Below are 12670 nucleotides of genomic sequence, written 5' to 3'. Positions count from 1 at the left end.
TTTATTCAATAATATTTTTATTGTTTATAAAATATAAATTTGAATATATATATATATATCATTTTATTTATAATCAATAAGAAAGAGTTTACTAGAGTAACAAATGTAACATCACGTCTTTGAATAATATAAAAACATCGAAACTGTTCCAAATGTACCTGATAATATATCTACTAACTTACTTTTTATTAAGTTATATATCCATGTAAAATTTATTATGTTTGGTTCTTTTAGTATTTTTCACATATGTTATGGTAATATATCAATTAAAAAATTAAAATAAATATGAAAAGTGCAAATTAATAATTATATTTTGAATTTGCTACTTAGTTTATATATATAGACTTGAGACAATATTGTTTTTCATAAAACACGATTTTTATACTTGAAACTTCAGCACCTTAACAATATTTTTGCTGTTCAGCTTCTTTTACCTTCACAATATATATATATATATATATATATATATATATATATATGTATATATGTATATATAGACTTGGGATCATGTGAGACCAATGGTTTTGCGTGAGACCCGTAAGACCAATTCTCAACCTTTGGATTAGATTTACAATCGTCAGATATGAACATTTATAAACGCCACGAGACTTCTCACTAATTACGAAATTGTCACCTTGCAACTTTGCAACCATTAGATCATTAATTCATAAATTTGATCAATGAACATAAATTGGTCTTACGGGTCTCACGTGAACCCAACCATGTATATATATATATGTATATATATATATATATGTACGTATATATAATAAGTAAATAGATATAAAGTCATTATAAATAAAAAACAAGATGGGATTTTTGTTAAAAAAAACTCTTGTAGAGTTTTGTTGAGTTGACGTTGATATAACAAAAAAATATAGAATCATAAGATTCTTACAAGAACATTCACTATAAATGTTATTAATTCAAGACCTACGTTTGGTACAAGCATATAATTGGTATTAAAAACATGTACTTTAAAACCAACCAATAATTTTTGGTCACCCATGTTTCAATCTAACTAACGATACTTGAAAATTCAAGTTCTACTAAATATTATCAAGTCATTTCCCTTTCAGTAGTTGAAATATATGTCTAGTTTGATTGAATTTAAAGTTAATTCCTTTTGCGATCTCGGAACATCGTTTGCCGACAGAGGTGGCCTTTTTTTACTTTTGTTTTATGTTTTGGTTTATTATTTTTCTCATTCGTTTTGTATGGCAATTGAATGAGACTCGTCCTATTAGAAAACCCGGTGTACCACCTTGACAGGACCAGGGATGGGGATGGGTAACATGATCCCCACTCCGCTCTAGTGGCATACAAAAGTGACCAAAAGTTAGAATTCATGTCATTCTACTCGTCAAACAGCTGTTTAAGTTTGCACCCAAAAGTGACCATCAACTTCTCCTTCCAAACATAAAAAATGGAAATAAGAAATGGGAACAAACTCTAAAACACTTGTCACCTCAGTGATTTACCAACTCCAGTAAGAATCTGACACAAAAAAAAATATAGAAAAAAAAAAATTAATATACCATTTTATCCTGTTCCCACCCTTTCAAGATGTTAAAATTACAGATGCATGTGTATAGATAGCTTCACTCTTCAGCATTGATTCCAAATATCCTGACCTTGTGCATGTGTGGAAACTTGGCAACGACTAGCACGAAAACGGCAAGTGTGTTTAACAACAGCATCGGGTTCTGGTAGTCTGTCGTGTGAGATGCTATTAAATACCTGTATAAATAATCACCACATACACCCATCAAACTAATATCAAACACCAAAGAAAGCAGCAAGCTAATCAAATGAATAGGATTCCTTAAAAAGCAACAGTGCAATGTTTATAGCACGTGGTTATTAACTCGATTAGTTTATAAGAAGATCATTCATTGTTGGACTGTCTTTGTTTTAAAACTGAAGGGTAAATTCTGAAGGGTGGCCATCAGACCAACTTCGTGTACGAGTCTGAGTGTTAGCAGATAAAGAAGGTGCGTGAGAGGAAGATGGAAGTTACAGAAGGGAGGATGTTGAGGTGGACTGTGGACTTGTGGTCAGGACCATGTTGGACAAGATACCGAACGGGGTTTTTAGGTCGGAGCTAGGAGTTGTGCCTATCATGGATTATCTAAGATGGGAAAGATTGTGATAGTTGGCCACATTTGGTGGAGACAGATGCCAATACCAGTGAGGAGGGCGGAGAACATAACAGTCAACGGGATGAGGAGGAGGTGCAAGAAGAGGAGGCCATGGAATGAGCAGTTGTGGCTGGACTTGGCCGCCTTAGACATTTTTAAGTACATGACCTCTGATATTAGTTCTTCTTCGAGATGCATGACTAGGGTGGTTCTTGATTTCAGGTATAAGGTAGCTATTGTAGATGAGGGGATAATTAGAGGGCCGATAGATAGGTTAGCAATGTCATTACTGCTGGGAGGGTCCGAGGGAGTGGATCTTGGCCTAGTATATCAGGTACTTTAGTTTAAAGATGTTTGGTGTTGTTGTTCTTGCCTGTTTTAACCTTTCTTCTCACATGTGTCGTTACTCATCACTGCCTTTATTGTTTATTGTGCTTGTTGCCAGCTTGCGCAGCCCTTGCTACTTGCTATCCAGTTTCTTTTCAAAATCCTCACAACTTATAAAAATCTTAGCAAACTTTCTGTTTCTCTCATGTTTTTCCCAAAGCTTTCACAAGCCCGGTGTCATAACAGAAAGAGTCTTGCTACCCATTGGGTAGAGGAAAGGTGATACGAACATGGATGTTTAGCTGCTGTTTTTATTTCTTTTACTTCCTTATGTCATATTTAGGCATGAGTCCATTATGTTGCATGCTTAAAGTGTCAGTTCGTAGGATGTTGTGTCAAGGGATGGTAGGTTGGTTAGGAGAATATTAGGAGAATATTAGGAGTAATTAAAGGATCATGGTCCTAAATTGATGTCATGGGTCTTTACATTTGCTTGTACGGTTACCATTTGGTTTTAATGCAGAAAGTTCTTGGCCTTCCTTCTTCACTCTCTTCTTTGGAGATCACACATCTCAAATCGGGTTGTAAGTTTTTAACAAAAGGTCTACATACATCCTACCCCTCCCATACCCACCTTTATGTCAAGTATACTATGTACGTTTGGTTTGCTTTTCCAGTACATAACCCAAGGGAATGACTGGAATAGAAATGCAGTGGTGAGAATAATCCACTAAGTTCTAGATCACTTTGACAGATAGACCATCATACATATATATAGAAAATCAAATACAGCCTGAACAACTCAATCTTTTCAAAATTCATGAATAACCATGGAATCTTTGTCAATTAAACATAATATTTATAACCAAAAATTTGGCGCAATGGGGTCAAGAAAGTGAGCAAACCACCAATATATGAATTTGAACAGCAGGAATTTGAACAGCAGTACAGCTTTCACAGAAGATGTGATCAAAGCGGGGCCCATACAAGCGTGTTATCGATGATATTTAATTATTTGTAATTGTGCGTACATTCAACATTCAACGCCTGGATATAATATACTGTCTATGCAAACTCCTAAGCATAAGCAGACGTACTTCAGAACAACTAAAATGATCACAGTGGGATGCTGGGTCCAATAGTTGGAACACTATATATGCAAAATCCATTTTTTGTTACAATTTGAACCCTTCAAAACCATGGGTATGTCCGGACAAGAAGATTTTTGGTAAAACTTCAACTTATTAATTAATGAATCCAACAAGATCTTTTTTGAATTATTACATCATAGCTAGAATTTTTCTAATCAGAAAGACATGTGAAATAGGAAGCATACACATATATATTAAAACCAATAGCATATTAGCTTGTACCAAAAGTTAACAAAACACCTCCGCGCTCCTATGGAATATGAAGAGAGGTCCTAGTTCTCTTCCTAGCAACTGAGGAAACCAAAATATAACCACAGATGGCTCATCAAATTAGTCAGACCCTCGAACTTCTAAACTGGTTTTTCATGGGGTTTATGCAAGAGCAGTAAGTTTTCGAGGTTCATGTAAGTTGTAACAATCCGATAACATATTAATTCTAAACTAAAGCATCATAAGAAGTATAGTCTAATTTACAGAAGAAAGAAACAGTAAAGTCCATGTAATATGCTGCAGATATGACTAGTCTTTTGTACAACTTCAGGGGAAGTGTGTTCATTGGCTATTGTATTTTTGGTATATTATGAGAGGGCACCTTAGTGTAACAGCACACAAAGTAGAAAAGAGTAGGTATTTCACCTTCAAACATAGAGAAGCACGAACCATACTTGTGAGGGTGTGCTAACTCTATGCGATCATCAATCATGACTTTGAGTTTCAACAATTTAAACAAAAAATATATACATGTGATCCAGACACACAGACTAAAGACATCATACCGTGGACTTACCTTTTAAGTGATGGACAAAAACGATAAAGAAACTAAGCATGGAAAAACATGATGGACTGCATCAATAATAACTTTCTGAAGTCCACAATGACAGTGACAAGGAAGTCAGCAGAAATTTAAGAAACTACTATCATTGATATCTAAAGGATATTTGAACAAAATTATCTAGTATGGAAACATAGGGGATATTTACGGTTTTACTTTCAATAGATCTTTAGACGAAGAAAATCTGACTGAACTACACTTCTCATCAATTTCCTAATTTTATATATTCCCTTCATCATTTGATGAGCTCATGGAAGACTATAAGATGATGACCCCCCATGGAGTACACTTTCCTCAACAATATCATGTTGATTGGTTAAGACAAAAAAAACTTTGTAGAAGCATGAAGAATGTACAATGTAGAGGTTCTTTTATTAAATCAGACTAAAATAGGACACACAAGTGTAACCCTAGTAATGCTGATAAGAAAATAGAAAATAAGGTAAGCACGTACATGCAAGGATTATTTTGGAATGATGCATTTTGTTATAGGTTACTAGAATGGAGAGATGATTGGGATATTGATCATAGCATAAAGAGTGGGGGTGGATGAAACGGTAACAACCTTTGAGAGCAATATTGATCGGGAATTCCCTTCGAGTCTGAAAGGTAAGTCATATGGGTAGACACCGACAAGCTGATATGTACATGTTGTAAGTTTACCAGAGATGTGATTGCAGAAGTAGATGCAACACTTGAGGTTAGGTGACACCTTTTGAGAAGACACTAGGATAACACCACCTCACATGATTGGTCATCTCCATTCTCAAGCAAGACCTCTGAATGAGTAGTTAGAAGATGCTTTTACCCAGAGAAAGTCATTAGGAGAGATAGGTATCATTCAAAATTGACATGGGTTAAGCAAAAAGGGAGATTTGAATAAGTGGGGTATATCTAAGGAGGCGGCCACCAATAGGAGTGTATGACCACACCTTAGGGGGTTGCTTCTTTATAATTTCCATCTGAGTTCCATTTTTAGTCTACCAGACCCAACCAGTATTTAATAAAAGGCTTGTTGATATTAATGTTTATATTTCCTTCATTTTCACTTAGTAGTCAATTAGGAAAAGATAAAGTTCCAAGAAATACTACATTTAGAGATGTCCCTTCTTGTACTAAAAGTGTTGATACAACCCCCATCAATTAATATAGACCGAGTATTTTCTGATTGGTTGGCAATCTTTGCTCTTACCAATGCTGTCAAAGGTTAGGCATCAGATTTTTTTCTGTTCTCCAAGTCCTTACTATCCTACTATATATGCCTATATGGTCCAGCATCAACTCCACAACAATCAAGAATATTCAGAATGTTTGCTTATCTGTCAACAGTTTGATTCAATTTCTTCGTATCACTTATTTCCAAGCCAAAAATGACATATAATCATAGATAGAGCTCAGCAAAGTATTAATTGTAATAATATCCAGTATGATTTGCATCATCAGAAAATCCCAGTAATATAAGCTACGCCCAACTTATATGATTACTAAAGTAAATAGCGAAAACTTACAGCACCACAGGGACAAGAGTAATAAACTTCCTGTTGCGAGTGAGCTGCTTGCCACTATCAATTTGCTCCCACCAGGTCAACCTGTTGTAGATACCCTGGTCATCAGCAAAAGGTGTTCCCTTTTTCCAGTGGAAGAAGTGGTATGTCAACTGATAAAAACACAAATTAGCACTTCAAATTTAGGCCAACTGACAAGCATATACAAGCAATCAAGATGCAAGTTATAAACTTCTTAGACATACACTAAAACTGTCTGAACAAGTTTAATTGTCCCGGGCTATGCCTAGACTATTCCCAGAAAACTGCGACCGTAAGACATCAGCCCTAATAAACTCAGTGGCCACAGTTGTTGTGGACGCCTGGAATTGAACCCAGGCAAGATCATATATTCCACCACCTAGGTGCAAGTAGCGTGGAAAAAATAATTGAAGGCTTGATGCAGAAAAAGTTTGTGGAAACCTCAATCAAGAACACCACAAGCACAATATGCTTGACAACAATCTGACTTATCCATGCATGTCTTACTAATGGCATTAGAATTGTAGCTACTTCCAGCCACATGTTTAAATAAATTTGTGGCAAATAAATCAAGTGGTTAGAACCAAGGAACAACACCAACATCAACAACACCATGTAAATGTTGACACATTCATGTCCACTTTAAACCCCTTTGCCTAGCTTCAAATTGTTTTTACTCTGTTTGTCCGCAACTCGGAAATTCAATTTCCATACAAAAGCATACATATACAACTTGTTGACGATCATTATACATATACATATAAAGATTACATAAAGAAGACAAAGCATCGACCAACTGGAATGCGCATATTAGTAGGTATATGACGTGTATCTTTCTTCACAAGATGCACCTGTATATTTTCCATAATAGCACACAATGCCACCTTGATTCACAAATTATATCAGTAGTAGTTGAGACTAAAAAAAGGCCAAAGACATAGATGTTATCTCATCAACATCTTGAGATAGAGTCCAAACCCTAAGTAGTAAGTAGAAATTATAGATCATATGAAACACCAATAAACACGATCTAAAAAACCCAAGAACATACCTGCAACAATTAGAAGAACAATGTAAAGTCTATTACTCACCTAAATTCATCTATACGTCCTCATCAATTCTATAATAACCAAAAAGACCAATGATAAAAAATAGATCAAGGCATCAAGCAATCTGTAATCAAAAGAATTCAGGCTTTAAACCCTAAATCCTTGAACATAACATCATGAATGCATCAACCTAAACAGAAATCTTAAAAATTGGCTCTCACACAATCGTAATCAGCTAATCACCGATGTAAAAAAGAAGAAATAGGAACAAATACCAGAGCATGAGAGAGATTGACGGTGGTCCAAGCCATGCCAGGAGAACAACCGAAAACAGAGAGAACTACAAGCCAAGCGAAGAAGAGGATGAGTATGTAGGTGGTCCAGACGCCGGGGTACGTGAACCACTCCGTATTCCTATTCAGATCCGTCGGCGGCTCCGCTTGCACATACAAATTGGCCATGTATCGGCGCAGTCGGTCAAGCTTTGATAGAAGGAGTGGTGGAATCGTTGTTTCCTGTGGAAGCTTAGCTCCGTCGTGTGTAAGCTGGAATGATTCGTGTAGTTGTTGCCGATGGTCTGGTCTGCTCTATGGTGATGATGGATTATTGCTCCTTGATGACGATGATTATCAGCAAACTGAGACAACTCAAAAATAAAATAAAAGGTAACAAATTCTTTGGTAGATTTAAATCTTGTCCGTCAAAAATTAGACACAAATGGTATGAAAAATAATTCACGACGAATTATTTAATGGTCTTAATGGTATGTATGCACCCCCTACATGCCTATAAGCCTCAATTAATTAGAGCCGGAGTCGGTTTATTAGCAGCTTAATAATTTTAATGGGACTGACAACCTATTTGGTCAGTTATATATCGACTTCATCAATGAGCTTTTTGTGATAGTTTTACACAGAAATCCAAGTTTTTTTTTCCAAAACCTACTATTTCTTATTAAAAAATACGCTTCATTCATGCTTTCGTCTATGAGAAAACCTTCACAGACAAAAACATTTTCAGCCTACACACATATTAGTAATTAATTCACACAGACATCTTTATCCGAACAAAACTTACTGGAAGACCAAACAAATAGCATCTCAATTTAACCCCTAAACCTCGTATTTTTTCCACCCATACTTTTTGTTAAAAAAGACATGCTCGAGCTCTCAATATCTGTTGCTCCCCAATCATCAGTGATCGACAAAACAGACGTTGTTCATTCTCGTCATCACATTCAGATCTCCGGAGGTGAATGAATTAACATGACAATCTTTGTTTAATTGTTCCTTATTCAATTTCTTTCTAATTTCACATTTAATCTAGAAAGAGAGCATAATGGAAAAAAACAGTCAAACATCAACTACATCTTAGGGATTGTTTGTTTACCTCTTAATAGTTCCATTAACAGACAGCCTATGAATCGTTAAGAGGTAAATCTTGTTTGACAATTTTTTTTTTTTGCCTTTTAATGGTTTTAAAACTCTTTGAATGATTTTGTATCATGGGTCTCCTTTAACCATTCAACGCCCTAATTTCATTGTAAACAATTATCAAATAATTATATTTCATTTTACATTATATCATAAAAAGCCTCTTAATCATGTTGGCACCTTAATCATTCTGCACTAAACCATTCTGCAACGGCACTATACCTTAGTTCAACAAGTGTTTGTTGCTCAAATTTATTTCAAGGGAGGTTCAAGCTAGTTTTAGAAGTTTGAATAACTAGAAGATATTAAGCTTACAACTTATTAATGCATATCTAATAAAAATCAAATTTACAGTACATAAAAAAATTGAAAACTCAAATTTTATAATCTATTGAATCAATTAATAAACACGTTCATATATATATGATAAAAATTAAACTCTATTAATACGATACACTGCTTTATAAATTTCAGAGATTTTTTTATGTGTATGCCATTTTTAATTCTCCGTTTACAATAAAATTTTACATCTCATTACATTGCACAGATACAAAATTAGTATTCCATAAAACAAACTAAATCTAATAATTTAGAAATATCTATCAGAATTGTGTTTTAGAATAACAGCAAACTGAATTCAAACTCTAATTGATCTTTCAAAGTAAATATGGCATCAACTTAACTTCAGGGCCACCATTGATGAGCCCACAAAGATGAACAAACGGTCAAAGAACTCAAGATTAGGCTTCAAATTAGCAACTGAAAATTGCAAACCACCCAAGAAATAAATCAAGGTTCTTTCTATATATAGTAATAATAACCTTTCTAACTTGGTAAACTTACAACCAGTATATGATCACAAGCTCACAGTAGCTTTCCCAACTCTATCCAACCCTTCCACCAATCTTCTTTTTGCTGATTTTGTTCTATAACACCATATCTCAAAAGCTTCACTCAAATCTGGATACTTCACTTGCTCCCCATTCATCCAATCTGCTAATATATCAGCTTGATCGTTTGAAGGAAGTGCCGATAACAATGCCACAATTGCCCCTTCGATATTCTGGCACAAATCCTCATCCATCTTGTAAGGATATCCAGTTTCTTCGTTTCCAATTGAATCAAGAACGGGTTTCATCTGTCTGATATAAGGAAGCCATGTTTTCACTAGCTCCACTCGACGTGCAGCTGGAATGATCACATTTCCATATCCGACTGCATCTAAAACCTTCCCGGTTAGTTCTACAAGCTTCAACTTCAAACCCCACATGCTACTTTTCAAAACTTTGTCTTCCATAACCCCGATTACCCGATTGGAAAAGTCAATCCATTGGTCCACAAATTCTTTCATTAAGTCCATTTTGGAAAGAATGTTACAAATCCATCCAAGATCTGATAAAGACTGCATTACTCTCTTCTCTGTTGCCTCCTCGTCCGCCTGTGAAAGTAAACAAGAAAGTTCCTTATCGAACAATGAACAAATGTTTGCGAGTCCCTTCTTTGACTCTGACTTCACTTCTTCATCAGCTATGACTAGAGGGATTTCTTCATCATCGTCACCCAACATGTACTCGACTTGTTCTTGAGCCGAAGTTTTCAACTCGTCCCCAAATGGAGGGGATGGTGAAACAATAGACGTGGCGAAACGGATAGCGGAAAGGAAGACATTTTTGGTACCACTAAAGTCCACGGGTTGAACCCTGGCTAGTATAGGCATTGCTTCTGGACCCAGTTTCGAGACTACTTTCAAGATTAGTTCTTCTTCTGTGTCCTCCCACGGAACAGCTTCTAAGTACTGAATGCAGCTGTCGATGATCTGTTGACAGTTAAACTCAGTTGCTACTTGAAGAACACCGAGAGCAGAGTGGACAGAGTTCCAAGATTCCAAGAGAGCTTCTTTTGAATAATAGAGGCGTCTCAAAAAGTCAACATGGTGTTCATAGTTAAAATCTAAGCAATAGATATCAATAGAAGTACCACAATTTGGATCAGAGAGTTTATCCGCAAAGAACTTGCTCTTTTCTTTGAGGATTGATGAATGCAAATAGAACAGTTCAGGTCTTCCTTTGCTGTTCCTCAGACAAACAGTGACATCACTCGTCTTTATGTCGTTAAGCCCAAAAGACACTGATCTCTGACTTTCCATGTGTTAGATAGGTATGCTACCACTTTCATGCTTTCTGCAACAAGGAGACATCATTACATCAAATCATATTCGACAAAAATCAAATTGCATCCACGAAACTTGAAGGATTCGTATTTGATATTAAAGTCGAAATCTCAGTCTCTTTCACTACGAAAATCGAAATATACTTTTTCTGATAATACATTAATATAACAACGAATACACAATAACACAAAAGGGGAAAGAAATCCAAGTGAAGATAACAGATTCATAAAGTTCTGAAACATTGATGTAGAAGTTACAACATCAAAGCAAAGATCATATAAAGAAATATCATAAATAACATGACTCAATGCCCATACATATATATAGGGTCGGGTTCAGGGAAATGGCAAAAAAGTGAAAAATTGAGGAACACCTTGGCTATCGTTCATCTAAAAGGTATGCACATGTGCATACAAGTAATTTATAAACAATTTGTCCATATGCACATGTGCATAAGTCATAACATGCACACATACATAAAAACCAAAAAACAACTTCAATTACATGTATGTACAAGTGCATACCGTCCAGATAAATGATTACCAAGGTGTTCCTCAGTTTTTTTGGGTTTTCTCTAAACCTCCCTCTCTCTCGCTCTCATATATATACACACACACACACAAACACAAAGATAAACCACAGCTCAACCACATAATTCGAATAACATAGATGGCCATTTTGCATTCTGCTGATTCCTTCAGGAGTAAACAATCAAGAACAGCAAGAACATTTTTTTTATGCCAAACTGTTTGTTATTGTTCATGGGAAAGTACTAGTTGTTCTTCATAGAAGTTAATAAGCTATACACCACCATTGACCACATCCCAAAAGTCAATATTTGATTTTGTACAAAAAGTGTACTTCAATTGTGGGATGGAACAAGTATTCTACGCTCATGATATTTAGCAATTCATCTTTGCCAACACAATTATATGATTAACGCTCACAGCCGACGAGATGTAAACAATTAACAATCGGAGAACTATTGTGATCACAGAGAACTAACACCAAACAATAAACACGAATTGAACAAATATGCTGATCACATCAAAGAAAAAAGCCCTAGTTTTGGAAAATATTCACAAGCAGTTGAACAAATACTAGATTCAAAAGATCGATCTTCGCCATCGAAGCTAACGAATGCACAACGAAACAAAGATTCAGATATCCATAAAATGCAAAATTAATCACGATTCGAATTGGGAAAAACAGGAATAAAACATTTACCTTGTTAAATCACTGATTCCCCAAACATGGATGACCGAGAAAATCGTTCGAACATTAAGGCAAGAAGGTAACTTGATGAAATGGATATGGAAAGAAGAGAGTGAATCGAGATGGGTTGAAGTCGAAAGATCAAATGGATAAGAACAAGAAGGATATAAATTAGGGTTTCGTGAGATGAGCTAACGCCTTGTTCTGCAGAGAAGATATCCAAGTGTCCATGGGAGGACAACAATACACTACAAAAGGATAAACTTTAAATTGACAAAATTGCCCATGCTTTTTTACCGATGATTGGTTGATGCAAGTGTCTTCGATTGGAAAATCAAGCATTTAACTTTGAGTTACCAATAATCAAAGGCATATAATTTTGGGAAAGCACCCAACTTTTATATAAAAGACAATTTGCATCATTTAGGTTCCCATGAGAATAAGAGTTGAAGTAAGAAAAGTTCTTTCAGTCTTGAATCCACATTAGAATGAGATGCATCGAATCAATCTTGTATCAAACGCGATTCATGGATAGAGTTGAGATTAAAGGTGATCAAAAATCCAGATATCATCTCATACTTTTCATCTTAACCCTTATTCTCTCACAATTTTCACCTATATATTATAACCCAGAGTCAACGTATGGGTCAGTTTTCAATCACGTTGCCCAGGGTCCTTGAAGAACAACCAAGAAAATCTCCAACAGCCTTGCAGAACTCGAACCGATAACGTTTGAAAAGGATCCCAAAAACTCAAGACTTATTGTCAATTGAGTTATACCTATAATATTACGATATTACGTTAAGTTCTAAAATTATTTAAAAAA

At 35.4% G+C, this 12670-nt stretch overlaps 2 protein-coding genes across 3 annotated transcripts; both read right to left on the bottom strand.

Annotated features, from left to right (window-relative positions):
* Window positions 1-1357: 1357 nt before the first annotated feature.
* Window positions 1358-7679, bottom strand: LOC112528126 (ORM1-like protein 3). The gene is made up of 3 exons (XM_025139059.1): window positions 7302-7679; window positions 5960-6108; window positions 1358-1740 (listed from the first exon to the last, which is right to left on the bottom strand). Exons 1-3 carry the CDS (start codon window positions 7485-7487, stop codon window positions 1602-1604), a joined length of 474 nt encoding a protein of 157 aa, XP_024994827.1. The 5' UTR covers window positions 7488-7679; the 3' UTR covers window positions 1358-1601.
* A 1520-nt stretch (window positions 7680-9199) lies between these two features.
* LOC112527392 (BTB/POZ domain-containing protein At3g05675) lies at window positions 9200-12083 on the bottom strand. 2 transcript variants are annotated; one of them, XM_025138020.1, is made up of 2 exons: window positions 11857-12083; window positions 9200-10639 (listed from the first exon to the last, which is right to left on the bottom strand). In XM_025138020.1, the coding sequence occupies exon 2, from the start codon at window positions 10603-10605 to the stop codon at window positions 9316-9318; it is 1290 nt and encodes a 429-aa protein (XP_024993788.1). In that variant the 5' UTR covers window positions 10606-10639; window positions 11857-12083; the 3' UTR covers window positions 9200-9315. The 2 variants fall into 2 exon arrangements, with proteins under 2 accessions (XP_024993788.1, XP_024993789.1); XM_025138021.1 differs by lacking the exon at window positions 11857-12083 and having other exon boundaries at window positions 9200-10275; window positions 10437-10639.
* Window positions 12084-12670: the final 587 nt, after the last annotated feature.

This window comes from Cynara cardunculus (genome assembly GCF_001531365.2).
Source record: "Cynara cardunculus var. scolymus isolate 2C chromosome LG 15, CcrdV1, whole genome shotgun sequence".
NCBI classification, from domain to species: Eukaryota; Viridiplantae; Streptophyta; class Magnoliopsida; order Asterales; family Asteraceae; genus Cynara; species Cynara cardunculus.
The sequence above is the reverse complement of the archived record's forward strand: the minus strand, read 5'-3'. Positions and strand labels throughout refer to the sequence as shown.

Coding starts and splice junctions, on each gene's coding strand:
- LOC112527392 (XM_025138020.1), bottom strand. CDS start 10,605: ATGGAAAGTCAGAGATCAGTGTCTTTTGGGCTTAACGACATAAAGACG.
- LOC112528126 (XM_025139059.1), bottom strand. CDS start 7,487: ATGGCCAATTTGTATGTGCAAGCGGAGCCGCCGACGGATCTGAATAGG. Junction 6,109..7,301: donor TCAATCTCTCTCATGCTCTG/GTATTTGTTCCT, acceptor TGTTTTTATCAG/TTGACATACCACTTCTTCCA. Junction 1,741..5,959: donor ACTCTTGTCCCTGTGGTGCT/GTAAGTTTTCGC, acceptor TTATTTATACAG/GTATTTAATAGCATCTCACA.